At 34.7% G+C, this 24,706-nt stretch overlaps 1 protein-coding gene across 4 annotated transcripts in view; it reads left to right on the forward strand.

Moving 5' to 3' along the window:
• The window catches only part of COL4A5 (collagen type IV alpha 5 chain), a 238,612-nt gene that overhangs the window by 195,852 nt on the left and 18,054 nt on the right, over positions 1-24,706 (forward strand). Inside the window, exons 37-43 of one of the 4 annotated variants that reach the window (XM_032331819.1) lie at positions 7,721-7,847; positions 11,194-11,274; positions 12,599-12,697; positions 13,217-13,267; positions 14,476-14,661; positions 16,379-16,387; positions 21,497-21,505. In XM_032331819.1, coding sequence (XP_032187710.1) covers positions 7,721-7,847; positions 11,194-11,274; positions 12,599-12,697; positions 13,217-13,267; positions 14,476-14,661; positions 16,379-16,387; positions 21,497-21,505 — 562 coding nt within the window. Of the gene's footprint in view, positions 1-7,720; positions 7,848-11,193; positions 11,275-12,598; positions 12,698-13,216; positions 13,268-14,475; positions 14,664-16,378; positions 16,388-21,496; positions 21,506-24,706 lie in introns of all 4 variants that reach the window. The other 3 variants (XM_032331820.1, XM_032331821.1, XM_032331822.1) reach the window with 3 other exon arrangements.

The following is a 24,706-nucleotide window of genomic DNA, read 5'->3' on the forward strand; positions in this document are numbered from 1 at the left end:
AGCCTGAAACTAGGTGCCTAACTGTGATTCCCCCCCTTTAGAACACTGGCAGGTCTTGGCACACCCTCAACAACTGGGACATATCAAGAATGACTTATGCTGCTTAGACAGAGGTTTGAGAGACAACAAGGAACTTAGGTCTAAAGTTGATGGATAAGTTGTACCTTTTACACAAAGCTACTCCTTCAAGACTGGGGGAAATAGCTATTTTGCTGAAGAATACAATAACTGAATTGAAAAGTACATGAGAGTGTTGAAAAAGAGACTATATGAAGCAGAAGGAAGTGCTCTAGAAGACAAGTATGAAACCCAAATAGAACATCAAAAAGGAAAAAAAAACTTAAAAAGTAAAGATAGCTTAAGGGACCTGTGAGACAACATAAATCTCAAAAACATTTGCATTATAAGGGGTTCCAGGAAGAGAAGAGAGAGATAAAGGAGAAGGAAATTTATTTAAATAATGGCTGAAAACCTCCCTAATCTGAGGGAGGAAATGTTCAGATCAAGAAAGACCATAGAGACCTGAGTAAGATGAACGCCAAAAGATCAATAGTAAGACACATTATAAGTAAACTGTCAACAGTTAAAGAGAGAATCTCAAAAGCAGCAAGAGGAAAACCCCTTGTTTGGTACAAGGGAACCCCAATAAGACTATAAGCAGATTTTTCAGCAGAAATTTTGTAGGCCAATCAGGAATAGGACAGTACATTCAAAATCCTAAAAGGAAGAAACTTTCAAACAAGAATACGCTCCCCAGCATAGTTGTCATTCAGAGTTGACAGAGAGATAAAGATTTTTCCAATCAAAAGCTAAAAGAGCTCATCAGCATTAAACTAGCCTTACAGGAAATATTAAAAAGGGACTTCTTTAAGTTGAAAAGAAAAGTGCATTAGTGACAAGAAAATATATGAATATATAAATCTCAAAGTTAAAAGTAAATATATAGTAAAATGGATTAATCACTTATAAATCTAGTATGAAAATTAAGAGACAAAAGAAGTAAAAGTAACTCTAAGTACAGTAATCAGCTAAGGGATGCACAAAATGAGAAGATGTAATATGTGACATCAAAAACATAAAATGAGGGGGGAATAAAAATGCAGTTTTCAGATATATTCAGACTTAAGTTGCTATCAACTTAAAATAGAAAAAGATCAGTGAAACTAAGAGCTGGTTCTTTGAAAAGATAAGCAAAATTGACAAACCTTTAACTAGACTCACCAAGAGAGGTCTCAAATAAAAAATTAAATCAGAAATGAAGGAAGGATTTACAGCTGACACCACAGAAATATAAAAGATCATAAAAGATATTATAAATAATTATATGCCAACAAATTGGAGAGCCTAGAAGCAATGAATAGATTCCTAGAAACATACAGTCTTCCAAGATTGAATCATGAAGGAATACAAAATCTGAATAGACTGATTACTAGTACAGCAATCCAGATTGAATCAGTAATCCAGAAAACCTCCCAAGGAACACAAGTCTAAAACTAGACGACTTCACTGGTGAATTCCACCAAACATTTAAAGATTTAACATCTATGCTTCTCAAACTTTTCCAAAACACTGAAGGTGAGAGAACACGTTTGAACTCATTTTATGAGGCCAGCATTACACTGATACCAAAACGTTAAGGACACCACAAGGAAAAAAATAAAATAAAATTACAGTCCAGTATCCTTAATGAACATAGATGCCAAAATCCTCAACAAAATATTAGGAAACCAAATTAAACAATGTAACAACTGAAAGGATCATATGCCACAATTAAATGAAATTTATTCCAGAGATGCACGAATGGTCTACATCTAGAAATCAATAAATATGATAAATCATATTAATAAAATAAAGGATAAAAACTTTCAACAAATGAGTATAGAGGGAGTATATTGCAACATTATAAAGGTCATATGTGAGAAGCCCACAGCTAACATCATACTCAGTTGTGAAAAGCTCAAAGTTCTTCCTCTAAGATTAGAAACAAAACAAGGATGCCCGTTTTTACAACTTTTATTCAACATAGCATTGGAAATCCTAGCCAGAGCAATTAGGCAAGAAAAAGAAGTGAAAGCCATCCAAATTGCAAAGGAAAGAGTAAAAACTGTTACTATTTGCAGATAAATATATGTATATGTGTGTATGTATATTTATACTTATATTTATAAAAAACCCTAAAGACTCCACCAAAAACTGTTAGAGCTAATAAATAAATTCAGGAAAATCACTGGTTATATAATCAACATTCAGAAATCTGATGCATTTCTATATATTCTATATACTATATAATACCAACAACTATCAGAGAAATTAAAGAAACACTCCCATTTACAATTGGATCAGAATGAATAAAATACTTAGGAATAAATTTAACTGAGGAGATGGAAGACCTATACTCTGAAAACTATGATACTGACGAAAGAGATTGAAGAGACAAGTAGGTGTGAAGATACTCATGGATTGGAAGAATTAATATTGTTAAAATGTCCATATTACCCAAAGCAATATACTAATTCACTGCAGTCCTCATCAAAATCCTAATGGTACCTTTCAAAGAAATAAACCAAACAACCCTAAAATTTTATGGAACCACAAAAGATTCTGAGTAGCCAAAACAAGGTTGAAAAAGAAAAACAAAGCTGGAGGTAATACAGTATTTCAAACTGTATTACATAGCTAACCATAGTAATCAAAATAATATGGTATTGGCATTAAAGCAAACATGAAGATCGATGCAATAGAATACAGAGCCCAGAAATGAACCCACACAAATATAGTCAATTAATTTATGACAAAGTAAGAATATACAATGGGGAAAGCACAGTTGCTTTTATAAATGGTATTGGGAAAAGTTACAGCCATAGGCAAAGGAATAAAACTAGACTACTGTCTTACACTATACACAAAAATTAACTCAAAATGGATTAAGGATTTAAATGTAAGTCCTGAAACCATAAAACTCCTAGAAGAAAACAGGCAGTAATCTCCTTGACATTGATCTTGGCAATGTTTTTCTAGATGTGTCTCCAGAAACAAAGGCAATAAAGGCATAATAATCAAGAGAGATTACACCGAACTAATCTGCACAGCCAGAGAATTTACCAAGTGAAAAGGCAACCTACTGAATGTAAGAAAATATCTGCAAATCATATGCTGATAAGGGCTTGATATCCAAAATATGCAAAGAACTTACACAACCATTAAAAATGAAATAAAGAATCCAATTAAAAATGGGCAATTAAAAATGGGCTAGAGCTGGTGCAGCCACTCTGGAAAACAGCATGGAGGTTCCTCAAAATGTTGAAAATAGAACTGCCCTATGACCCAGCAATTGCACTATTGGGTATTTACCCTAAGGATACAAACATAGTGATCCAAAGGGGCACATGCACCCGAATGTTTATAGCAGCAATGTCCACAATAGCCAAACTATGGAAAGAACCTAGATGTCCATCAACAGATGAATGGATCAAGAAGATGTGGTATATATACACAATGGAATACTATGCAGCCATCAAAAGAAATGAAATCTTGCCATTTGCGACTACATGGATGGAACTAGAGCGTATCATCCTTAGCGAAATAAGTCAAGCAGAGAAAGACAACTATCATGTGATCTCCCTGATATGAGGAAGTGGTGATGCAACATGGGGGCTTAAGTGGGTAGGAGAAGAATAAATGAAACAAGATGGGATTGGGAGGGAGACAAACCATAAGTGACTCTTAATCTCACAAAACAAACTGAGGGTTGCTTGGGGGAGGGGTTTTGGGAGAAGGGGGTGGGATTATGGACATTGGGGAGGGTATGTGCTTTGGTGAGTGCTGTGAAGTGTGTAAACCTGGTGATTCACAGACCTGTACCCCTGGGGATAAAAATATATGTTTATATAAAATAAAAAATTAATTTAAAAAAAAATGGGCTAGAGCAACTGAATAAACATTTTTCCAAAGAATGCATACTGATGGTCAACAGGTTTATGAAAAGGTACTTGACAACTCATGAACAGGGAAATGCAAATCAAAACCACAATGAGATATCACTTCACACCTGTTAAAATGGCTGTTATCAAAACAAGAAGTTTTAGCAAGTGTTACCAAAGATGGGGAGAAATGGCAACCCTTGTGCACTGCTGGTGAGAATGTAAATTAATACAGCCACTGTGAAAAATAGCATGGAGGGTCCTCAGAAAAATAAAAATATTCTGGAGAAAATTCCATGTGTGCTCAAGAAGAATGAGTATTCTATTGTTTTAGGGTGGAATGTTCTGTATATATCTATGAGGTCCATCTGGTCCAGTGTGTCAATCAATGCTCTTATTTCCGTATTGATTTTCTACTTGAATGATCTATTACTGACAGTGGCATGTTAAGATCCCCTACTGTTCATGTATATATATCAATATGACTCTTTATCTTGATTAACAGTTGTCTTATGTAGTTGGCTGCTCCTGTATTGGGGGCATAAATATTTACATTTGTTAGATCTTCTTGGTGGATAGACCCTTTAAGAATGATGTAGTGTCCTTCTGGATCTCTGACTACAGTCTTTAGTTTAAAATCTAATTTATCTGATAATGAGAATCACTACCCCAGGCCCATTGACATGAAAGATGCTTCTCCATCCCTTCACTTTCAGTCTAGATGTATCCTTAGGTTCATAATGGGTCTCTTGTAGACAACATATGGACCGGTTCTGTTGTTTTATCCAGTCTGCAACTCTGTTCCATTTTATGGGAGCATTTAGGCCGTTAACATTGAGAGTGATTATTGAAATACACGTTTTTTTTGACACGTTGCCTCTGAAGTCCTTGTTTCTATAGATTGTCTGTAAATTTCTGTTTTATGACACTCTTGGGTTCTTTCTTCTTTTATAGAACCCCCCTTATTATTTCTTGTAGTGCTGTCTTGGTGGTCACATACTCTTTTAAACCTCGCCAGTCTTGGAAGCTCTTTATCTCTCCATGCATTTTGAATGTCAACCTTGCTGTATAAAGTATTCTTGGCTGCATGTTCTTTTCATTTAGTGCCCTGAATATGTCTTGCCAGCCCTTTCTGGCTTGCCAGGTTTCTGTGGACAGGTCTGACATTATTTTGATGGACCTTCCTCTGTACGTAAGGAATCTCTTCCCTCTAGCTGCTCTCAAAAGCTCTTGTCTAAACTTATGATTCATCAGTCTTACAATCAAGTACTCGAGGTCTTTCTAGATTCCTTGGATGAATGGATAAAGAAGATATGGTCCATATATACAATGGAGTATTATGCCTCCATCAGAAAGGATGAATACCCAACTTTTGTATCAACATGAATGGCGATTATGCTGAGTGAAATAAGTCAAGCAGAGAGAGTCAATTATCATATGGTTTCAGTTACATGTGGAGCATAAGGAATAACATGGAGGACATTGGGAGAAGGAGAGGAGAAGTGAGTTGGGGGAAATTGGAGGGGGAGACTAACCATGAGAGACTGTGGACTCTGAGAAACAAACTGAGGGTTTTGGAGGGGAGGAGGGTGGAGGGTTGGGTGAATCTGGTGGTAGGTATTATGGAGGTCACATATTGCATGGAGCACTGGGTGTGGTGCATAAACAATGAATTTTGGAACACTGAAAAAAAATAAAATTAAGTAAAATTTTATAAAAGAACTATTATATGATCTATCAATTCCACTTCTGGATATTTATCTAAAGAAAATGAAAACACTAACTTGAAAGGATATACCCATCCCCATATATATTGTAGCATTATTTACAATAGTCAAGATGTGAAAGCAACCTAAGTGTTCATTGGTATATGAATAGATAAAGAAAATGTGATATATATATACAGTGGGATATTACTGAGCCATATAAGAATGAAATCTTGCCATTTGGGACAACATGGATGGACCTTGAGGGCATTATGCTAAGTGAAATAAGTTAGAGAAAGACCAGTACCATATGATCTAATTTATATGTGGAATCTAAAAATAAATAAATAGACAAAAACGTTTAAAGAATGAGCTAATAGATACAGAGAACAAAGTTGTGGTTGCCAGAGATGGGGGTGAAATATTGGAAGGTGGGTGAAATGGGTGAAGAGGTTTAAAAAGTATAGATTTAGCTATAATCTAAGTGATCAGGATGTAATGTACAGCATGGTGACTGTAGTTAATACTCTATCATATATTGAAAGTTGCTAAGAGAGAAAATCCTGAAAGTTTTTATCACAAGAACCAAAAATTTTGTAACTATATATGATGATGGATGTTAATTAGATTTATTGTAGTGATCATTTTACAGTATACACAAATATCAAATTGTGTTGTACACCTGAAACTAATGTTATATGTCAATGTTATCTAAATAAATTTCTATCAAAGGATGACATTTGAAGAAATGTGGATATTTGTTTCTTAAGTCTATTCAAGTCATGTCAAGCTTTTGCTTTGTAAATAGAACTGTCCTTTCTCAGAGTGATTTGTAAGATTTCTGGCCAGTTTGTCGATGTTCTGAGTATGCTCTTCTTCATCTTCTTTTTTTAAATTTCTTCTTGCAGACCTTTTTGGAAGTGCATTGTTTTCCCTGAAAGTGTATGAATGATAAAAACTTAGATAAAACTTAAATTAGCAAATTTTAGTCCTTTTCAGAAGCCCTGGTGAAATATTAACTTTCTTTATGCAATTTAGAATAGGGTCATAGAGTGGTGAGAAATGTAGTGGGGAACTGAGTGCTAGTTGAAATTAACAGATTGTGGTTGTTTATAGAACTTAACATTATCATAAGTCACCAGGAGCTTGTTTACTGCCTTTCAGATTTACCATTAGCAGACTATTGGAATTTTCTTATTTTTCATTTTGATATATAAATGTCATTGGTAAATGAATAACAAGAAGAATTATAGTTTATTCAAAGCTTTCCTGTATAAATATCTAAGATGGAACCAGTTCAATCCAAAATTTAATTGTATACTTATTATGTGTATAAAAATGTGCTAGATGTTTGATTTATAAGGGTTCAGATCAAAATACATGTATTTCCAGCCCAGTGGGATGTAAGGAGAAAAGGAATTAGTTGAAAAGGCTTTTGCCATAATGCAGAATCATTTAAGTCACAAGTAGATGATCTTATTCACCTAGGCAACCATAAGCACTACATGTTAAGATTAAATTTACTTTTTACAGTAGAACCTACTGTAACTATTTGACATAATTTGTCAATAATATTTGACATAATTATTGTAAGCATTGAATTTCATTGTAGCATACTAGGGATAACAATCACAGATTCAAATCAGACTATCTGTATCCAAATGCAGACTCCACAACTTATTAGTTGCAACACTAAAATGGGATAGTGTGTTTCTTACTGAAGTGTTAAGGACTAATGAGTAATACATCTACGTATTGTAGAAATAGCATGAACTCTGGAGTCTGACAAACCCTGGTTCAAATTCTAATTCTGCCACTTGCTAGAGCCATTAGGCACTTGAATTCTCCAAGATTCAGTTTTCTCATTTATAAGTAGATATAAGTAGAGATGATAAAGCCTAACTCAAAGAGCTATTGTGATGATTAAACAAAGCATTTTCAAGTTAAATTTCTGCAAGTGATTAAAAAAGCATTTTATGTACAGCACTTATCAGAGTGCCTGACATAAAATAAAAGCTCTATAAATAATGTTATGTTGTTATACAATCTACATCATGTAGAGACTCAGTTTTATCTTCTTATTCATGGTTTTAGGGTGAACCTGGTCTGCCTGGATACCCAGGAAACCCTGGAATCAAGGGTTCTAGGGGAGATACTGGATTGCCTGGATTACCAGGGACCCCTGGAGCAAAAGGACAACCAGGCCTTCCTGGATTCCCTGGTAATATTCCTTTTCTTAAATGCTTCCTTCTCTCCTTCCTGTCTACTCTAACCCATCCCACAGAGCAACTTCTTATTTGGCAGACTGCTGTTTTCTTTCCCAATGAGATACTGACTAGCAACATAATCTTGAACCAGCTTTTTTTAACTTTTCTTTGCCCAAAGTTCTTTCTGTATAAAATGAGAATGAGTATTACCAGCTCAGCAGGACAATATCCTGTGGGCAAAAACTATTTGGTAGAGCATTTTTCAATCTTGGCGCTGCTAGCCACAAGTCAAATGTAAGAGGCCTTACTATTTTTGTAGGTGATAACATACGCTACCAAACTTTAGCCTGCCACTGATTGTCTTAGAGAGTTGTGCTCAGGCACACAGTGGGGTGGCTGTTGGTAGGACAACTCTTCAGCTCATTTATATGATAAGGACTGAGTCATGCAAGCAAAGGGACTTAGCATTATAGTCAAGTAAGTAGACTGAACTACCTTGTTATACTATCTGCTCTGGTTATGCTTGTATTTCATTTGTTTGTTTGTCTTTTGGATTGCACAATGGCATGGATAGAGTGGGCCTTTGGTTATCTTTTCCTTAACATTTTACTGAAGTACAATGTAGAGTAAAATGTACAAGACTATAGATGAGTTTTCACCCATATATAATTCGTGTACCCACCACACATATCAAGATATAAAATAGTTCCCTTGCCTCATAAAGTTTTACCCAGGCCCCTTCACAGTGAAACCACCTCCCAAGGTAACCACTACTGTGATTTCTATTATCATCAAGTAATTTTACCTGTTTTTGAAATTAATATAAATGGAATCATACAGGTTATATCCTTCCATCTGGCTTCTTTCACTCATGTCTGTAAGATTCATTTATCTTGTTGCATGTGTCAGTAGGTTGTTTTTTTTTTGAATAATTACTCTATAATATTCCATTGAAGAAATACATAAAATCAATTACCCATTCACCTGTTGATGGACTTCTGTGTTGTTTCTAGTTTGAGATTATTAAAAAAGATGCTGTTAACATTCTTTAACATGTCTTTTTGTGGACATACATACTCATTTCTCTTAGACAATAACTTCATAGTATTATTACTGAATTATAGAGTAGGTATACATTTAACTTTAGTAGATGGTGCCATTTTTCAAAGTGATTTTATAAGTTACAGTCTCACATGCAATGTATGAAATGTTCCTGGGTGGCTCCTGGTGTCTTGTCATAATTATATTGTGGTTAGTACACCTCACGTCATTTGGTATCGTCAGTCTTTTTAATTTTAGCTGTTCTGGTGGGTACATAGAAGTGTCATAGTGAAGTTTTGTTTTACATTTTTATATGAATGACTATATTAAACACCTTTCCATATACTTATTGGCCATTTGGATAGCATCTTTTTGAAATGCCTGCTCCATGTTTTCTTACTCACATTTATTGGATTGTTTACCCTTTTTTCTTATTGACATAGGACAGTTCTTTATATATTTGGAATATGAGCCCTTGTCAGATACATGTATTACAAATACATTCTTTCTGTCTCAAATTTGCCTTTCATTCCTAATGCTATTGTATGATATTTTCTTAATACTGTTGTGTGACAATCAAAAGTTATTTTTTTCAAAAGTTAATTTTAATAAAGTTCAGTTTATTACTTTTCTTTCATAGTTAGTGCTTTTTGTCTCCTATTACAAAATATTTGCCTATTCAAGTTTATGGAAATATTCTTCTATTTTTTCTGTAACATTTAATATTTAAGCTTTTATATTTAGGTTTATGATTTGTTCAAATAAAAATATTTTTATGGTGTGAACTAGGGGTCAAGGTTCATTTTTTAAATACAGATATTCAAATGCTCCACACTGTTTTTTTTTTCTTTTAAAGAACCTGAGATCTTCTGTTCTTCTCATCAAAAGACACCGTTAAGGAAATGAATAGGGAAACCACAGACTAGGAGAAAATACTTACAAAACAAATCTGACAAATGACTGATATCTGGGATATGTAAAGAGCTTCTACAATTCAATAATAACAAGATATACAATCCACTTTTTTTAAATGGGGAAAACTTTCAACAGATGTTTCACAAAAGAAGATATATGGATGGCTAATAAGCACATAAAAAGTTGATCAATGGGACGCCTGGGTGGCTCAGTTGGTTAAGCGGCTGCCTTCAGCTCAGGTCATCATCCCAGCATCCTGGGATCGAGTCCCACATCGGGCTCCTTGAGCCTACTTCTCTCTCTGTCTCTGCCTGCCACTCTGTCTGCCTGTGCTCGCTCTCGCGCTCTCTCTCTCTGACAAATAAATAAATAAAATCTTTTTTAAAAAAAGTTGATCAATATTATTAGCTATCAGAGAAATACAAATTAAAACCACAGTGAAGTAGCACTATATTCCTACCAGAATGGTTACTATTAAAACAACTGATATCAAGTTAAGCAGAGAGAGTCAATTATCATATGGTTTCACTTATTTGTGGAGCATAACAAAAAGCATGGAGGACATGGGGAGTTAGAGAGAAGGGGGTTGGGGTAGATTGGAAGGGGAGGTGAACCATGAGAGACTATGGACTCTGAAAAACAATCCGAGGGGTTTGAAGTAGCGGGGGGGTGGGAGGTCGGGGTACCAGGTGGTGGGTATTATAGAAGGCACGGATTGCATGGAGCACTGGGTGTGGTGAAAAAATAATGATACTGTTATGCTGAAAATAAATAAATTAAAAAAAAAACAACTGATATCACCATATGTTGTACAAGGATTTGGAGCAAATGGAATTCTTAAATACTGTTGTGAATGTCAAATGGTTTGGCAACTTGTTTTTTTTTTTTTAATGAGGTGCACCATATGCCTACTCTGTGTCAGCAGTTCCATTCCTATCTAGGTATTTATCCAGAATAAATTAATATATATATCCACAAAAATACTGGTGCAGAAATATTCATAGCAGCATTACTCATAATAGTTAAAAACTGAAAGTAGAACAGGTTTCCATAAGTAGAATAGATATTTACAATATCTAAAACCTGACAATGACCCAAATGTCTGACAATAGATGAATGAATTAAAAAGTTGGTATATTCACACAATGGAATCCTACCAGTTCTACCAGTGTAGTATTGTGGTGATTATTTTTATTATGAATATATCATAATGCCAGCCTGTGGATAAATCACTTTAAAACTTAAAATTACCCTTAAAAATGTTCAGCAAATACCAGCATCCTCCTTGCTTTTTCCCCCATTCTTCACTGTTTCTGTGCTAACACTATAAATTGTAATTTTGAGTTGTAATTCTTAAAACAGTGCAGTTTTTATTTCATTATTAAATTGAACTCTTTATTCTAGGAACCCCAGGACTTCCTGGAGCAAAAGGTATTAATGGTCCTCCTGGGAACCCTGGCCTTCCAGGAGAACCTGGTCCTGTAGGTAAGTATAAAACCTAAGGATTAGTTGTAACTAAGGCTCATATTCATTTTGGGAAAGTCAAATCATTTCTGGGAGCTGTGAACATTTTTAAGACAAGGAAACATGATGATCATTCACTTAGTTCTACTTGTTACATACAAAGTGAGCAACTCTTTTTTTTTTTCCTTAAGATTTTATTTACTTATTTGACACAGAGAGAGATAGTGAGAGCAAGAACACAAGCAGGGGGAGTGGGAGAGGGAGAAGCAGACTCTCTACTGAGCAGGGGCCCACTAACATGGGGCTCAACCCTAGGACCCTGGGATCATGAACTGAGCTGAAGACAAACGCCCAGCTGACTGAGCCACCCAGGCGCCCCTGAAGTGAACAACTCTTAATAAAAGTTACTTAAAATTATTACTTTGGAGCCTTATTTGAGGGTTCTTCCCAGGGAGAGTTATTTCAAGTGTCCTGCAATTAGTGGAAGGTCTGGTGTTTTTCAGAATAGCAAAGGATAGCAAAGTAATTCACTGAATTCTAAAGCAAGTCACTTCTCTGGCCCCATATATGAGGCCTGTAATAGGATGCCATTCCACCTCCACATCTTACTCTCCTTGATATTCTAAAGCTAGATTAAAATGAGAAACTGAAAGTTTTTGGATACTGAGTTTATAATAAATTTTTTCCTTATTCTTACCAGCCTTTATTTCTTATGTGCTTCTTTTTCAAAAGATTTTGTGTTTTATTTTTTTTATAAATTTATTTTCAGAAATACAGTATTCATTATTTTATCACCACACCCAGTGCTCCATGCAATCTGTGCCCTCTATAATACCCACCACCTGGTACCCCAACCTCCCACCCCCCCCCCCCCGCCTCTTCAAACCCCTCAGATTGTTTTTCAGAGTCCATAGTCTCTCATGGTTCACCTCCCCTTCCAATTTCCCCCAACTCTATTCTCCTCTCTAACACCCCTTGTCCTCCATGCTATTTGTTATGCTCCACAAATAAGTGAGACCATATGATAATTGACTCTCTCTGCTTGACTTATTTCACTCAGCATAATCTCTTCCAGTCCCGTCCATGTTGCTACAAAAGTTGGGTATTCATCCTTTCTGATGGAGGCATAATACTCCATAGTGTATATGGACCACATCTTCCTTATCCATTTTATTTTATTTCTTTTCAGTGTTCCAGCATTCCTTTTGTGATTTAAAGGGGTGTCTCAGAGGTACTTTATGTCATTTGAGCGGAACTATTTGAGGCTAGTATGGAAAGAATGGGGGATATAGAAGAAAAGGGAATTGGGAGGATAGGTATAACCTTCTATACCATGTGCTTTTAGGTGGTGGAGGTCGTCCTGGGCCACCAGGTCCTCCAGGTGAAAAAGGCAACCCAGGTCAAGATGGTATTCCTGGACCAGCTGGACAGAAGGGCGAACCAGGTGCTCTATTTTTTATCGTTCCTAATTTTCTAATTTCTTCCTTGTCTTCTTTAACTTTTGCCCTTTTTTACCCACAATGAAATTATATCTTCTTAACCTCTAAGCTACTACACACTTCCCTTCCTACGTATCTTCTTACAATCTATACTAAGAATATTACTTCACGTTTATCAGTCAGGATACCTCCTTCTTATAAAAGCTCTATATCCTTTCTTGCCCAGGTTTCATGTGAAGTTACCCAGCTGCTTTTATCTTTTCTGCATGACTTTGTTTCACTATGAAATCTATATTCCATTTATAGATCTGTATGTTTACAAAGATGTATTTAATGCTTATCACAAGTAGAATATGTTTTTAAAGTTTTCTCATGTTAGAATTATGGTTCCGTGTTGGAAACAAATCTTCTGCATCTTTTGTATAACATTGTAGCACTCAGTAAACAACTGAACGATCCAAAATAATTTGTCCTTGTTTCATTTATTATTATCTGTTTGAGATTTTTGGTTTATGCTCTGACAGGTCAGCCAGGCTTTGGAATCCCAGGACCCCCTGGACTCCCAGGACTTTCTGGTAAACTTTAATAAAACATACTAGATCAGTCCATATAACGAGTATGTGTTCCAGTACATTTATGTTTCCAGCTCCACTATTTACTGTTATAAAATACACATACAACCCAGAAAACTCAAAGCTAAACTTACAGCTTAAAGCAGTTCTTAATTAACAATTTAGTAGAAAGAGTTGCACTATATAAAAATGCATTCTTAAAGAAATTCATTGATTTCATAAGTAAATGCTGAGGAAATGATAAAGAAAGCAAATTTGTAGAAAGATGTAGATTTCACTGATTTTTTTTAAAAGTCTTTCAGCCAGAAAACAAAACAAATCAAAACAAAACACTCTTTTCTCCTCATGGAAACAAAACCAAGGTAATACTAGGAAACAGTATAGAAATCTGTACCAGTAATAAAAATGGAAAACTTTGTATTAATATGCATCTTGTGTTTTGGGTGGGCATATGCTCATACACATCTTTGTGCAATCTCTTGTTCTAACTTTCGTTGTAAGCGCCAGAGCATTAATTGAATATCTAAATGTGTGTGCAGATATGCTTATGTTCTGAAATGCTCATTAGCTACTCTATGGATGTTTTTTTCAAACTACAGACATATTGCCTAGAAAGTCCTATATCCTTCCCATGATCCCAATGTCAAAATCATTACTTTAATGTGCTACTGTTACATCACTTTCAGTCATGTTGGTGGTATAGAAAAAATGTTGAGAATAGTTTGGGTTAGGATTCTGAATCTTGAATACAATTGTCTCCAGGGACACACAGTAACCATTGAAGATCCATATCTTCATTAGTTTCAAAATTAGCCTCAAAATATATGTTTAAGGAATTTCCTGCAGCCATCTCTAACCTATTTGTGCCAATACTTTAAACCTTTCTATTTTTTTGTTTTTTATTTTCTTGCAGCTATCAGTCATGTGATCATTGCTCTGTGTCCTAATACAAAGGATATCTCTCAGAATCCAAGCTATTATTGTTTTTATATTTCTATACATACTCTAATAAATATTTTTGATAACAGTTGAATATATTTCATAAAAGGAATGGGTTTTTTGGACGGGTGAGGGATTTGGTGGGAGATAGAACTGATCCTGGCAAATCCTATCACTTGTTCTAATAAGAATGAATAGATTTAGCCTCACAGGCAGGCCTATTACAGGCAGTATCATTTAATGTGTTTCTTAATGTCACTTTGCTTTCCTAGGTCAAAAGGGTGATGGAGGATTACCTGGCATTCCAGGAAACCCTGGCCTTCCTGGTCCAAAGGGAGAACCAGGCTTTCAGGGTTTCCCTGGTGTGCAGGGTCCCCCAGGCCCTCCTGGTTCTCCAGGTCCAGCTCTGGAAGGCCCTAAAGGCAACACTGGGCCCCAGGGTCCTCCTGGGAGACCAGGTATGTACATGAGTGGTAGGGTAATGGTCTGTATATTCATTAATTTATTTCCTTTTGCTGGCAGGTTATTCAGTCTTTAGGACTTTAGATTCTATAAGAACTCCTTACTAATAAATAACTTATTTTATACCTAGCTCCATCCATTTCTGTGGCATCTAATAATTATTTTCAGTAATGTCTTTCATCATTTACTTAAAGTTGCTAAAACAAACCACTTGGAGGAAAAAAGGAAATAGTGGATTTATTAGTCTTTTATTAAACATTAAACTATACTGATAACCTGGCAGCAAAATGCCATCTGCATTTTTAATGTGAGCTTCCCAGCATGTCATCACAGAAAGCATTTTAGTGATCACCCCATAGATGCTTGCAGTCCATACCAAAAGTGTTGCTATGGTTCTGTCGTATGATCAGCAAATGTCACCAAACACAATAAAAAAATTTTATCTTCTCTAGGAACTAGGCAATCAAATTTGTCTTCAACATCACAGCATGATTAAATTGAATAGCAATCTCTTCATACCACCTTCATGTCTCTACCTCATTTGTCTTGTGTTAACTGCTCTTTTAGTCTCAATTTGCATCCAGTGTTCACTTTTCATTTTGTGTATGTGCTTTGTCACTTCATTTTGCTGTTTGGAAATGCTTGTTTTCATCAGGGATTAATGTTGCTGAGCCCAGCACTGGTGACAGATTATTAACAGACTTTTGGGACTTAATATTCAGTTTTTATATTTTGAGATATTAAAAACTTGGCCCTCATTGAAAGCTTAAAAAGAAACAAAACATTTATCTTTTTTGCCTTTGAAAGTCTGACTCATTTTTAAAATGTATTTAAAAATAAAAATCTCCATTTAAATTACCATAAACTCTGAAGTGATTGGAGTTAATTTTAGTAAGATATGCTCTGAAAACATAAATAAAATGAGATAACATACTTTGTTCAGAGGATCATTTTCAAAACCAGATTTTATCCTATCTGAGTTGGCTGTTTATAGAAGGTGTTGATAGTTTTACCTTGTTTTACTATTGAAGAAAACCAGTGAAAACCACCTCAGCCGTATTAACTCTTGCGTGTCAAGAATTGACACCAATATCTTGCTTGTTATGCATGTTATGTTTGCATGCATCAAACATAACTTGTTATGCATGTTATGCTTATGCTTGCAATGTTATGCATGCAATAATTACAAAATAAACCAAACTGTTACCATTTTCTATAATTGGCACTCTGATTATTTGTACTTTACTGGTAATGGAGCTCACTGTATAACATTTTAGTGAAGTTTGTCAACATAAAGTCATGAGTCACAAAGGTGCTTTTAAAAATTTACTGTTTCTAAATAGCAGGAAGAAGAACATCTACCTGATGAGTAGTTTGTGACTTCTCAGTTTGTTCATAAACTACAAATTAAAATGTAGTTTTAAACCAAGTTGATCTTAGAGTTAATTATTTTTGAGCTCATGGTAATGATTATTATAAAACCATATATCACATGTGCTATCTTTATTTTAGTGCTGATGCTAAGTGGTAATAATTTGGTTTATCTACAGGTGCATGAATGTGAACTTCCAGAGTATTCTTTTATTGAATTAAAGTTTAACTTGAAAGAAGTTAGAGTAATGCTTTAGTTTCTTGATATTGCTAACAATTTTGTTATTTTTCCTTTTTGTTAATGATGACATTGGGCCTTGGTGAACTTTGATCCCTATCCAGGTCCTCCAGGTTAGCTCCTTAACTCCAGAGTAGTAACTGCATGAACTTTGAAACTTTTGTTAAATATATATACGTATATATATATACACACACACACATATGTATGTATATGTGTGTATATAGTTATACATATATACATGTATATGTATACATATATGTATATGTGGTATATGTATATAATTCAGTATATAATTCCTCTCTCTCTCCATATATATATATATATATATATACCTAATATTTTCAAGTGCTTGCATGTATTTTAAGAGCATATATGCCAGTTCAGTTCTTACATGTTGGTCTATCTCTGAAAGTTGAAAGAACTGTAGAGCCCAATATTTCTATTGGAATAACCCCAAATTACCTAGTTAGGAAAACTAATTTAACATTTTAAAATTCATATATTTTTTGTCATTTTTAGTACCCAAACACTTATAGTACCCAAAAGTTTATTATATATTTTAGCTTTACCTTCAGAGTATAGTGTATTTCTTATTTTTGTTTTATATCTATTAATGTAAATGAAATCAAACTATCCTTCAAAAAGGCAATCTTTTTTTAACTTTTTATTTAAATTCTAGTTAGTTAACATAGAGTGTAAATTAGTTTCAGTTATAATTTAGTGATTCAGCACGTAACAAATAATAGCCAGTGCTAATCACAAGAAGTGTACTCTTTAATCCCTATCTACTGTTTCACAAAACATCAGTTTGTTCTCTATAATTAAGAGTCTGTTTCTTGGCTTGTCTCTCTCTTTTTTTCCCTATGCTCATTTGTTTTGTTTCTTAAATTCCACATATGAGAGAGGTCATATGGTATTTGTCTTCCTCTCACTGACTTATTTCACTTAGCATAATACTCTCTAGTTCCATCCATACCATTGCAAATGGCAAGATTTCCTTCTTTTCTTTGGTGTAGTAGTGTGTGTGTGTGTGTGTGTGTGTGTGTGTGTGTATTACTCTTCTTTATCCACACATCAGTCTGTGGACATTTGGGCTCTTTCCATAATCTGGCTACTGTAGATAAAGCTCCTATAAACATCAAGGTGCATGTATTCCTTTGAATTAGTATTTTTGTATTCTTTAGGTAAATACCTAGTAGTGCAATTGCTGAATCATAGGGTAGTTCTAGTTTTAATTTTTGAGGAACCTCTGTACTATTTTTTTTCCCACAATGGCTGCACCAGTTTGCATTCCCACCAACAGTGTGAGAGGGTTCCCCTTTCTCAATATCCTTGAAAAGGCATTCTTTTTAAAATAATATCTATTATCAGATCCTGCAAGTATGCAATTCTTGACTTGCCACAACTCTTGTAATTTCTCAAACCATCCCATCTTCATATTTTGGGTTGTCACAAAGTTCTAAATTCCCCTGCCATGAAAATGAAGTGATAGGTACACAGTAAAAAAAAATTCCATACAACCAACACAGATTATAAGCCTCTTACTCTTGTTTGAATCGTACGCACATAAACATTACACACCAAAGAACAGTTACCAGGAGCTGTCCAGTGGAAAATTGCTGATTCACAGTGAAAGATGTTAACCTAATTAGGAGTAAAAGGAACCACAAATAGTTGAATGTGTTTATTACTTCAAGATAAATAGATCTTTTCAAATTTCTAAGAGGTAACTAAAATGGCGAAAAGGTGTATTCTTGAGTTCTGACTGTAGGGAATGGCAGGAAATATTCTTTTATGAATTAAAGTTCATAATTTTTCAAGATCTTTTTAGGAAGCCATCTATCTCTATCTGAACAGATTCCCTAGTTACTTACTCCTACTTACTACTTCAATCCTTCCACAAATGCATTAATTTCATAGAGCCATAGAGTATCTGATCTAGAGGAGACCCAAGTTTTATACTTAAGATACATTACTCACCAGTGCTGTGAAGTGTGTAAACCTGGTGATTCACAGACCTGTACCCCTGGGGATAAAAATATATGTTTATGAAAAATAAAAAATTTTTTAAAAAAAGATACATTACTCACCAGATACTTGTTAAAGATGGCAAAACAGGTTTTATTTAAGACTATTGTAGTAGGGGAGAGACAGTTGCAAAAGAAACTGAGCTCAACTGAATAAAACAAGGATAAATGGGGATATATAGTCAACCAGCAGAGTGAGGGAGTCAGTGGATCAAAAGTTACTCACATGAAACGTTAAGGGTAGGTAGGTTCTTGCTAAACTGGCCTAATAGAATTCTTGCTAAAGTCAGTCCAAAGACTTAGACATCAAGATTGAGGGATAAGGGACTTGATCAGATATCAGCAGTGTGGGGATTATCCATAAACTGACTTGCTAAAGGATTCTTGCTAAAAGTAGACTTCAGCATACCAAGTAACAGGACCCAAGGATGAGAATAAGGCTCAGAGGAGAATAAGGTTGAGAATAAGGTTCAGAGGAGCATGCCTAAAATTTAGTCAAGGAGAGAATCTTCATTGCATATGAGAAAACTGAGGCCCAAAGATGGTAAGAAGCTTGCCCAAGGTCATACTGTTTGTCACTGGCATAGCTGGGAATCTGACTTAGGGCTTGCCAGTGCTCTGTTAAATATCTGTTTTGCTAGTAGCATATATCATCCTCCAACAAAGGCAGTTGTATGGCTCAATGCTTATAATCTGGCTTCTTACTCTAGTTATAAGTATAATAAGTGATGAAGCAGAACTCCTTTTGCCATTTTATTAGATTCTTAGTTATAGCAGACTGGACCTTGCCTCCACTCTGGTTTTCTGTTACTGCATAAGTTCCATCAATTCCTATTAACTGCTTCTTGTGTTTTTCCGAAATGGATGTCATCAAAAAGATTAAGACAAGTGCGTACTATTTAACTATCACCATGATAAAAAGAAAACTTAGGACATACATTGAAGTAATTTTGAGTACTCCCCTGTCTGACTTGCATAGAAGTTGGCTGCTTTGATCACTTCCAGATTTTAGTGTTGGCCAGAAGATTGCTTTCTTCTGAGGTACCAGAATATATTCAAAGAAGAAATAGGGAAGTAGCCATATCACTTTAAAACCAACTTGACCCCTTATTTACCAGATGTACTATAAATTACATAGTTATTGGAACCTGGTATCTACAGTGTTCTCTTTACAACAGTGAAAACTGGATTTAAAATTGATGAGCTGTGTGTGTTATACACAACTGATGAATCATTTAACACTATATTGGAAACTAATGATGGTACTATATGCTGGCTAACTGAATTTAAATAAAAGTAAGTTAATAAAATAAAATTTGCCGATCAGTTCATCAGCTTATCTTTAGTTATTACCACTTATGAATAAGACTAGGTTTTTAATTTTGTTTTTCTTTTTCCCAGTTAAACTTTGTTGGGTCATTTAAGAAATAATAGATCGAGAGCTTCATGTACAAAATTGACTTGGCATATAACTCATTAAAATTTTATCTCTTGAAAATTAAGATCTTAGAAGTTTTGCTATGATGTGATCTGAAGTTTTCTTTGTTACTTACTCAGACCAAAATACATATTTCAGTGACATTTTTCTAAGCATTCTTGTTATTGGTCCTTCTATAGCAAATACATATATAAAATGTCTAATCAAATTCAGAATTATTTTAGGTAGGAATTCTGTTTTATTTAACTAATTATGTGGCCAGACTCTCAAACTGTGGTCTTGAGTCAGTTTGCTGTATGTGGTTTAGAAACCATTTAAACAAACAGAACCCAATTTTTAGCCTTCTGAATTTCAAATTATCAAATGCTGTAAAAGTTTTATTACCTAGCAGTGATAATAATCTTTTATATTTATGTAATGTGCCATCATTTACATCATATAATGTACTTTTATTAAAAGCTCTTTGAAGGCAGAGTTAGGGTGTAGCTAATGTTTGTGTTCCCTGTAGCACCTTGCACATAGCAGATATCAGGTCTTTATTTTTTAAATGGAATTTGATCTTTAAAACAACTCTATGAGGGAGGTTATGGCAGATAACACTGTTCCTATTATGTGGGTGAGAAAACAAGCTCAGAGAGACTGAATTGTCTTCAGTCCCATGGACGTAAATAGTAGAATCAAGAACAGACCCTAGGTCTTCTAATTCCTAGGATTCAGTGCTCTAGCACAGTTTATTCTCTTTGCTAAGCTCAGTGTTTATAAATCATAGCAAGACTTCTAAGGAAAGGAAATTGTGTTTATAGTTAACATTAACCAAGAGTTGTCTTATTTATAGGCTTTTTATCTTTTTATTTAATGATCCTTCTATTAATAGTTAATAGCCTGATTTAATATGGGCATTGAATAAGGTAAATGTGATATTTTCTGTGGTTTGGGGTAGGATATTGCATGTCAGATATTTTTAATGTACCCATTCACTGATGGTCTTCACAATTTTGGAAAATTTGGCTCTTTATTTTAACAATCAGTGGTGAATGAATATATATTGGCTCTTTCTCTTTAAATAACTTTTAAGTAGTAATTCACAGAAGAAAGCTTCTTGATGAATTATGAAGAAAATCAGAATGTGGCTTCATAGAATGATTTTTAAAGAAGGCAAATAAAAGTACAGTTGGTAATGGCCATTGCGTACTTTTATTTTAATTTCTCTATTTAGTCGCCTGTGATCTTTGTATTTTTGTCTAACGAGGCCTTTAAAGTTAAGTGTACCTCTTTGAGGCAGTCTGACCATATCAAGAAATTTGTACCTTGGGTTTTTACTAAAGAGGACAGAGGCCAAGATAAATGTAAACATTTATTCAAAATTATCCCTTTGTGAAGGGAATGGAAGGCAATCAGTGAAATGGTACTGTCTTACCAACTTTAATGCTTGCAACGCTAACTTTTGGAAAGCCACAGTAGCAGTGTTAACATGATATCTTTAGTAGCGTTTTCCATTTTTTGGATTAATGAAAACTAGCAGCTTATTTCCTATAATAAGCTCTATTTGAAAATGTTTGGCTCTCTATACTTCTGTATGGTTCTGTTTGCATACTGATTACACTGTAGGTAGGAGAAATGCTGGCAAAGAGGATTATTGTTTAACTTGTGCTATAATGTGAACCACTTCTAACTCATAATCTTATTTTGTACTGTGTGATGTCTGATACTGCTAACATCGATCTTTGGGCTTTGGTGAACTCTGATCTTCCCAGGTTTTCAAGGTTAGACTCTTCACTGGTCAATTCTTTTTTTTTAATGTTTTATATGTATGATAAGAGAAATGCACTTTTTTTTTGCTGTAACTCAGAAGTCATTGAAGAGGGCTGTTATCCTCAAATACTACCTGCTCTGGTATTTAACATATTGGTGAAGGTAATGTGACTTGTTTATAATCAAGTTTGAAATGACACGAGGTCTTTGTAGTTTGAAGTTTTTATAATCAGTAATCCATATGTGAAGACATGGTGAATTTTAAATAATTATATTATCTTTAAGACTGCATTAAGATTTTTAGACAGGCATCTGGTGTATTTTTAACCTCTACATATTGATTTTTGTTGCATGACGTTGCTCCTGATACGTGTTTATGTCGCTCTTTTAAGAAATGGAAGAGGGTTACTACTGAATACTATTCAAAATAAAACATATATGTCCCTTAAATAATTAACAAATCATTAAATTTGAGGGACTCCAGAATGGCAGCTCTGAATTAATAACATGTAAATTATCCAATATTTTTTTTAAAGATTTATTTATTAATTTATTTGACAGAGATATCACAAGTATTCAGAGAGGCAGGCAGAGAGAGAGGGGGAAGCAAGCTCCCTACTGAGCAGAGAGCCCCATGTGGGGCTCCATCCCAGTACCCTGAGATCATGACCTGAGCCGAAGGCAGTGGCTTAACCTACTGAGCCACCCAGGCGCCCCCCAATATTTTTTTTTAATTGCAGAAAGAGCAATGACCATAACATGCCTAGTTGTTTTTTGTGTTTTTTTTTTTTTCAAATATTCTGATAACTTTTCAGACTGAGGAAGAGGATCATAAAAGATTTCCTTTTTTCCTGATCTTAATCCTACTTTCACATTGTTAGACTGCTTAACAGGTAGTTTAAATTTTTTTTTTCCCAGAAAGACAGTTTACTACCGGATTTTGAGTCCAAATTATACATTATCAATGAAACTGATAATTTTGCTTAGAAAACCTTGTCTGAGGGTGTGAACCCAGCAGTTGCTCTTCTTTGTTTATTTTAGTGCAAAGTACTCCAACCTTTTATGATTGGAAAGGGAATTTCTAAGTGTTTCTGCCTGGTTGCTGGCCTTGGGTGGCTATATAATTTAAACTGTTTAAAGATAAAACAATTGTTGTATTGTTGTGGACCTGCTTCCTCCTTCTCATATGCCAGATGAATAGTGTTATATTATGAAATCACATAGAAATAGCTGAAAGTTTTAAAATGGCTCATATTTTAAAGATATGTTCTTACTTTCAGTTTTACTAGTAATGAAGGTAATGGTAGGAATAATAATTTGTAAAAACCTCTTACATAATTCTTACTGTGTACCAGGCACCATTTTAAGTAATTTATATATACTGTCTTATTTAATCCTTGGATCAACCTGATGAAGTAGATACTATACTCTTATTTCCATTTTATTTTTTTTAAGATTTTATTTATTTGTTTGATACAGAGAGAGAGAAAGAGAGTGAGAGAGGGAACATAAGTAGGGGGAAGTGGGAGAGGAAGAAGAAGGCTTCCCAAGGAGCAGGGAGCCTGATGTGGGGCTCTATCCCAGGACCCTGGGATCATGACCTGAACTGAAGCAGATGTATGCGTAATGACTGAGCCACCCAGGCACCCCTATTATTTCCATTTTAAAGAGGAGGAAATTGAGGCCAAGGAGATTAATAAACTTCCTAAGGTCTAACAACTAATAATTATAGAAGCTGGGATTCCAACCCAACATTTCAGCTCCAGAGTCCAGCATTCTTAATCCATATGCCATGCTGCCTTGTTAGCATGTAGTCATTGATTCAAGTCTTAAGAGTATTGGAAGGGAACTAACTGAATTTTATCTCAGATCAGAAAAATGACCCTCTGTCCATAGGTAAGCATGAACTCAATTATTCTAAATTCATTTGCCTATGATATTTCCTTCAAAAGTAATCACTACAATCACTACATACCTTCCTTTTTTGTTGAAACCAATAAAAAACTAAGATTACCAAAGAAGAAAATGCATAAGTGCTAAGTGTTGTCTGTTCATCATTTAGTGCTTCATACTTCGTTTCTTAAGGCAGAACTAGTTGGTCTTAACTTCAGTTACTGCTTAGCAATCAAGTAACAGCTGTTTCCCACCTAGTGACAAAAGATGTGGCCACTGATAAGATCTTTTTGGTTGTTTAATGGACCTGATATCTTCATTTAGAATGAAAAGTTAAAATATAGTATAAGGAAAAGAGCTTAGCAAAACCCCATTTTAAATAATTTCATTTATTCCCAAGACATATGCAGAATTTTTCTTCAGAAATATTTAAAATGCAAAGAATATGAAAACATGCTTAAAATAAATTCAAAAGTACTATATTGAATTAATAAATTTCTGACACTAAAATGTTACCATATTTTTTTACAAGAAACCCATTTTATTTTATTTTTTAATGATTCAATATTTTAATAATTGAAATAATTATTAACAACTTTACCACAAAGAAAGTCCTAGATCCAAGTAGTTCTACTGGCAAATCCTATCAAACATTTATGGAAGAAGTAACACCAAAATTACAAAAGTCAAGCAGAGAGAGTCAATTATCATATGGTTTCACTTATTTGTGGAGCATAACAAATGTTACCATATATTAATAAGCATGTCACTAAACTGAAATTAAACAACTTGCTTAAGTAACTGTCTTAATTGCATAGTAATAAAAGCTGAATGAAACTTACAAATACTACTTACAAAATAATTACTTATAAGTAAAGCAATCTACTGTTAATCACAGTGTGACAAATGACTTGAATCCCTGATTGCCCTACAGGAGTGATTCTTTTTTTTTTAAGTTTTTTTTTTTTTTAATTTGACATACAGAGATCACAAGTAGGCAGACAGAGGCAGACAGAGAGAGGGAGGGAGAAGGAAGCTCCCCGCTGAGCAGAGAGCCCGATGCGGGCCTTGATCCCAGGACCCCGAGATCATGACCTGAGCCGAAAGCAGAGGCTTAACTCACTGAGCCACCCAGGCGCCCATAGAGTAGTGATTCATAAAGTGTGACCTGGAACCAGCAGCTTTAGTTACAGGGCACTTATTAGAATGCACTTTTGTGGGCCCCTCCCCAGCCTTTCTGAATCCAGAATTCCTGGGTGAGCCCAGGAGTCTGTTTTAACAAACTCTCCAGGGGATTTTGATGCTTCAGTTTGAGAACA

Source organism: Mustela erminea, chromosome X (assembly GCF_009829155.1).
Source record: "Mustela erminea isolate mMusErm1 chromosome X, mMusErm1.Pri, whole genome shotgun sequence".
Classification (NCBI taxonomy): domain Eukaryota; kingdom Metazoa; phylum Chordata; class Mammalia; order Carnivora; family Mustelidae; genus Mustela; species Mustela erminea.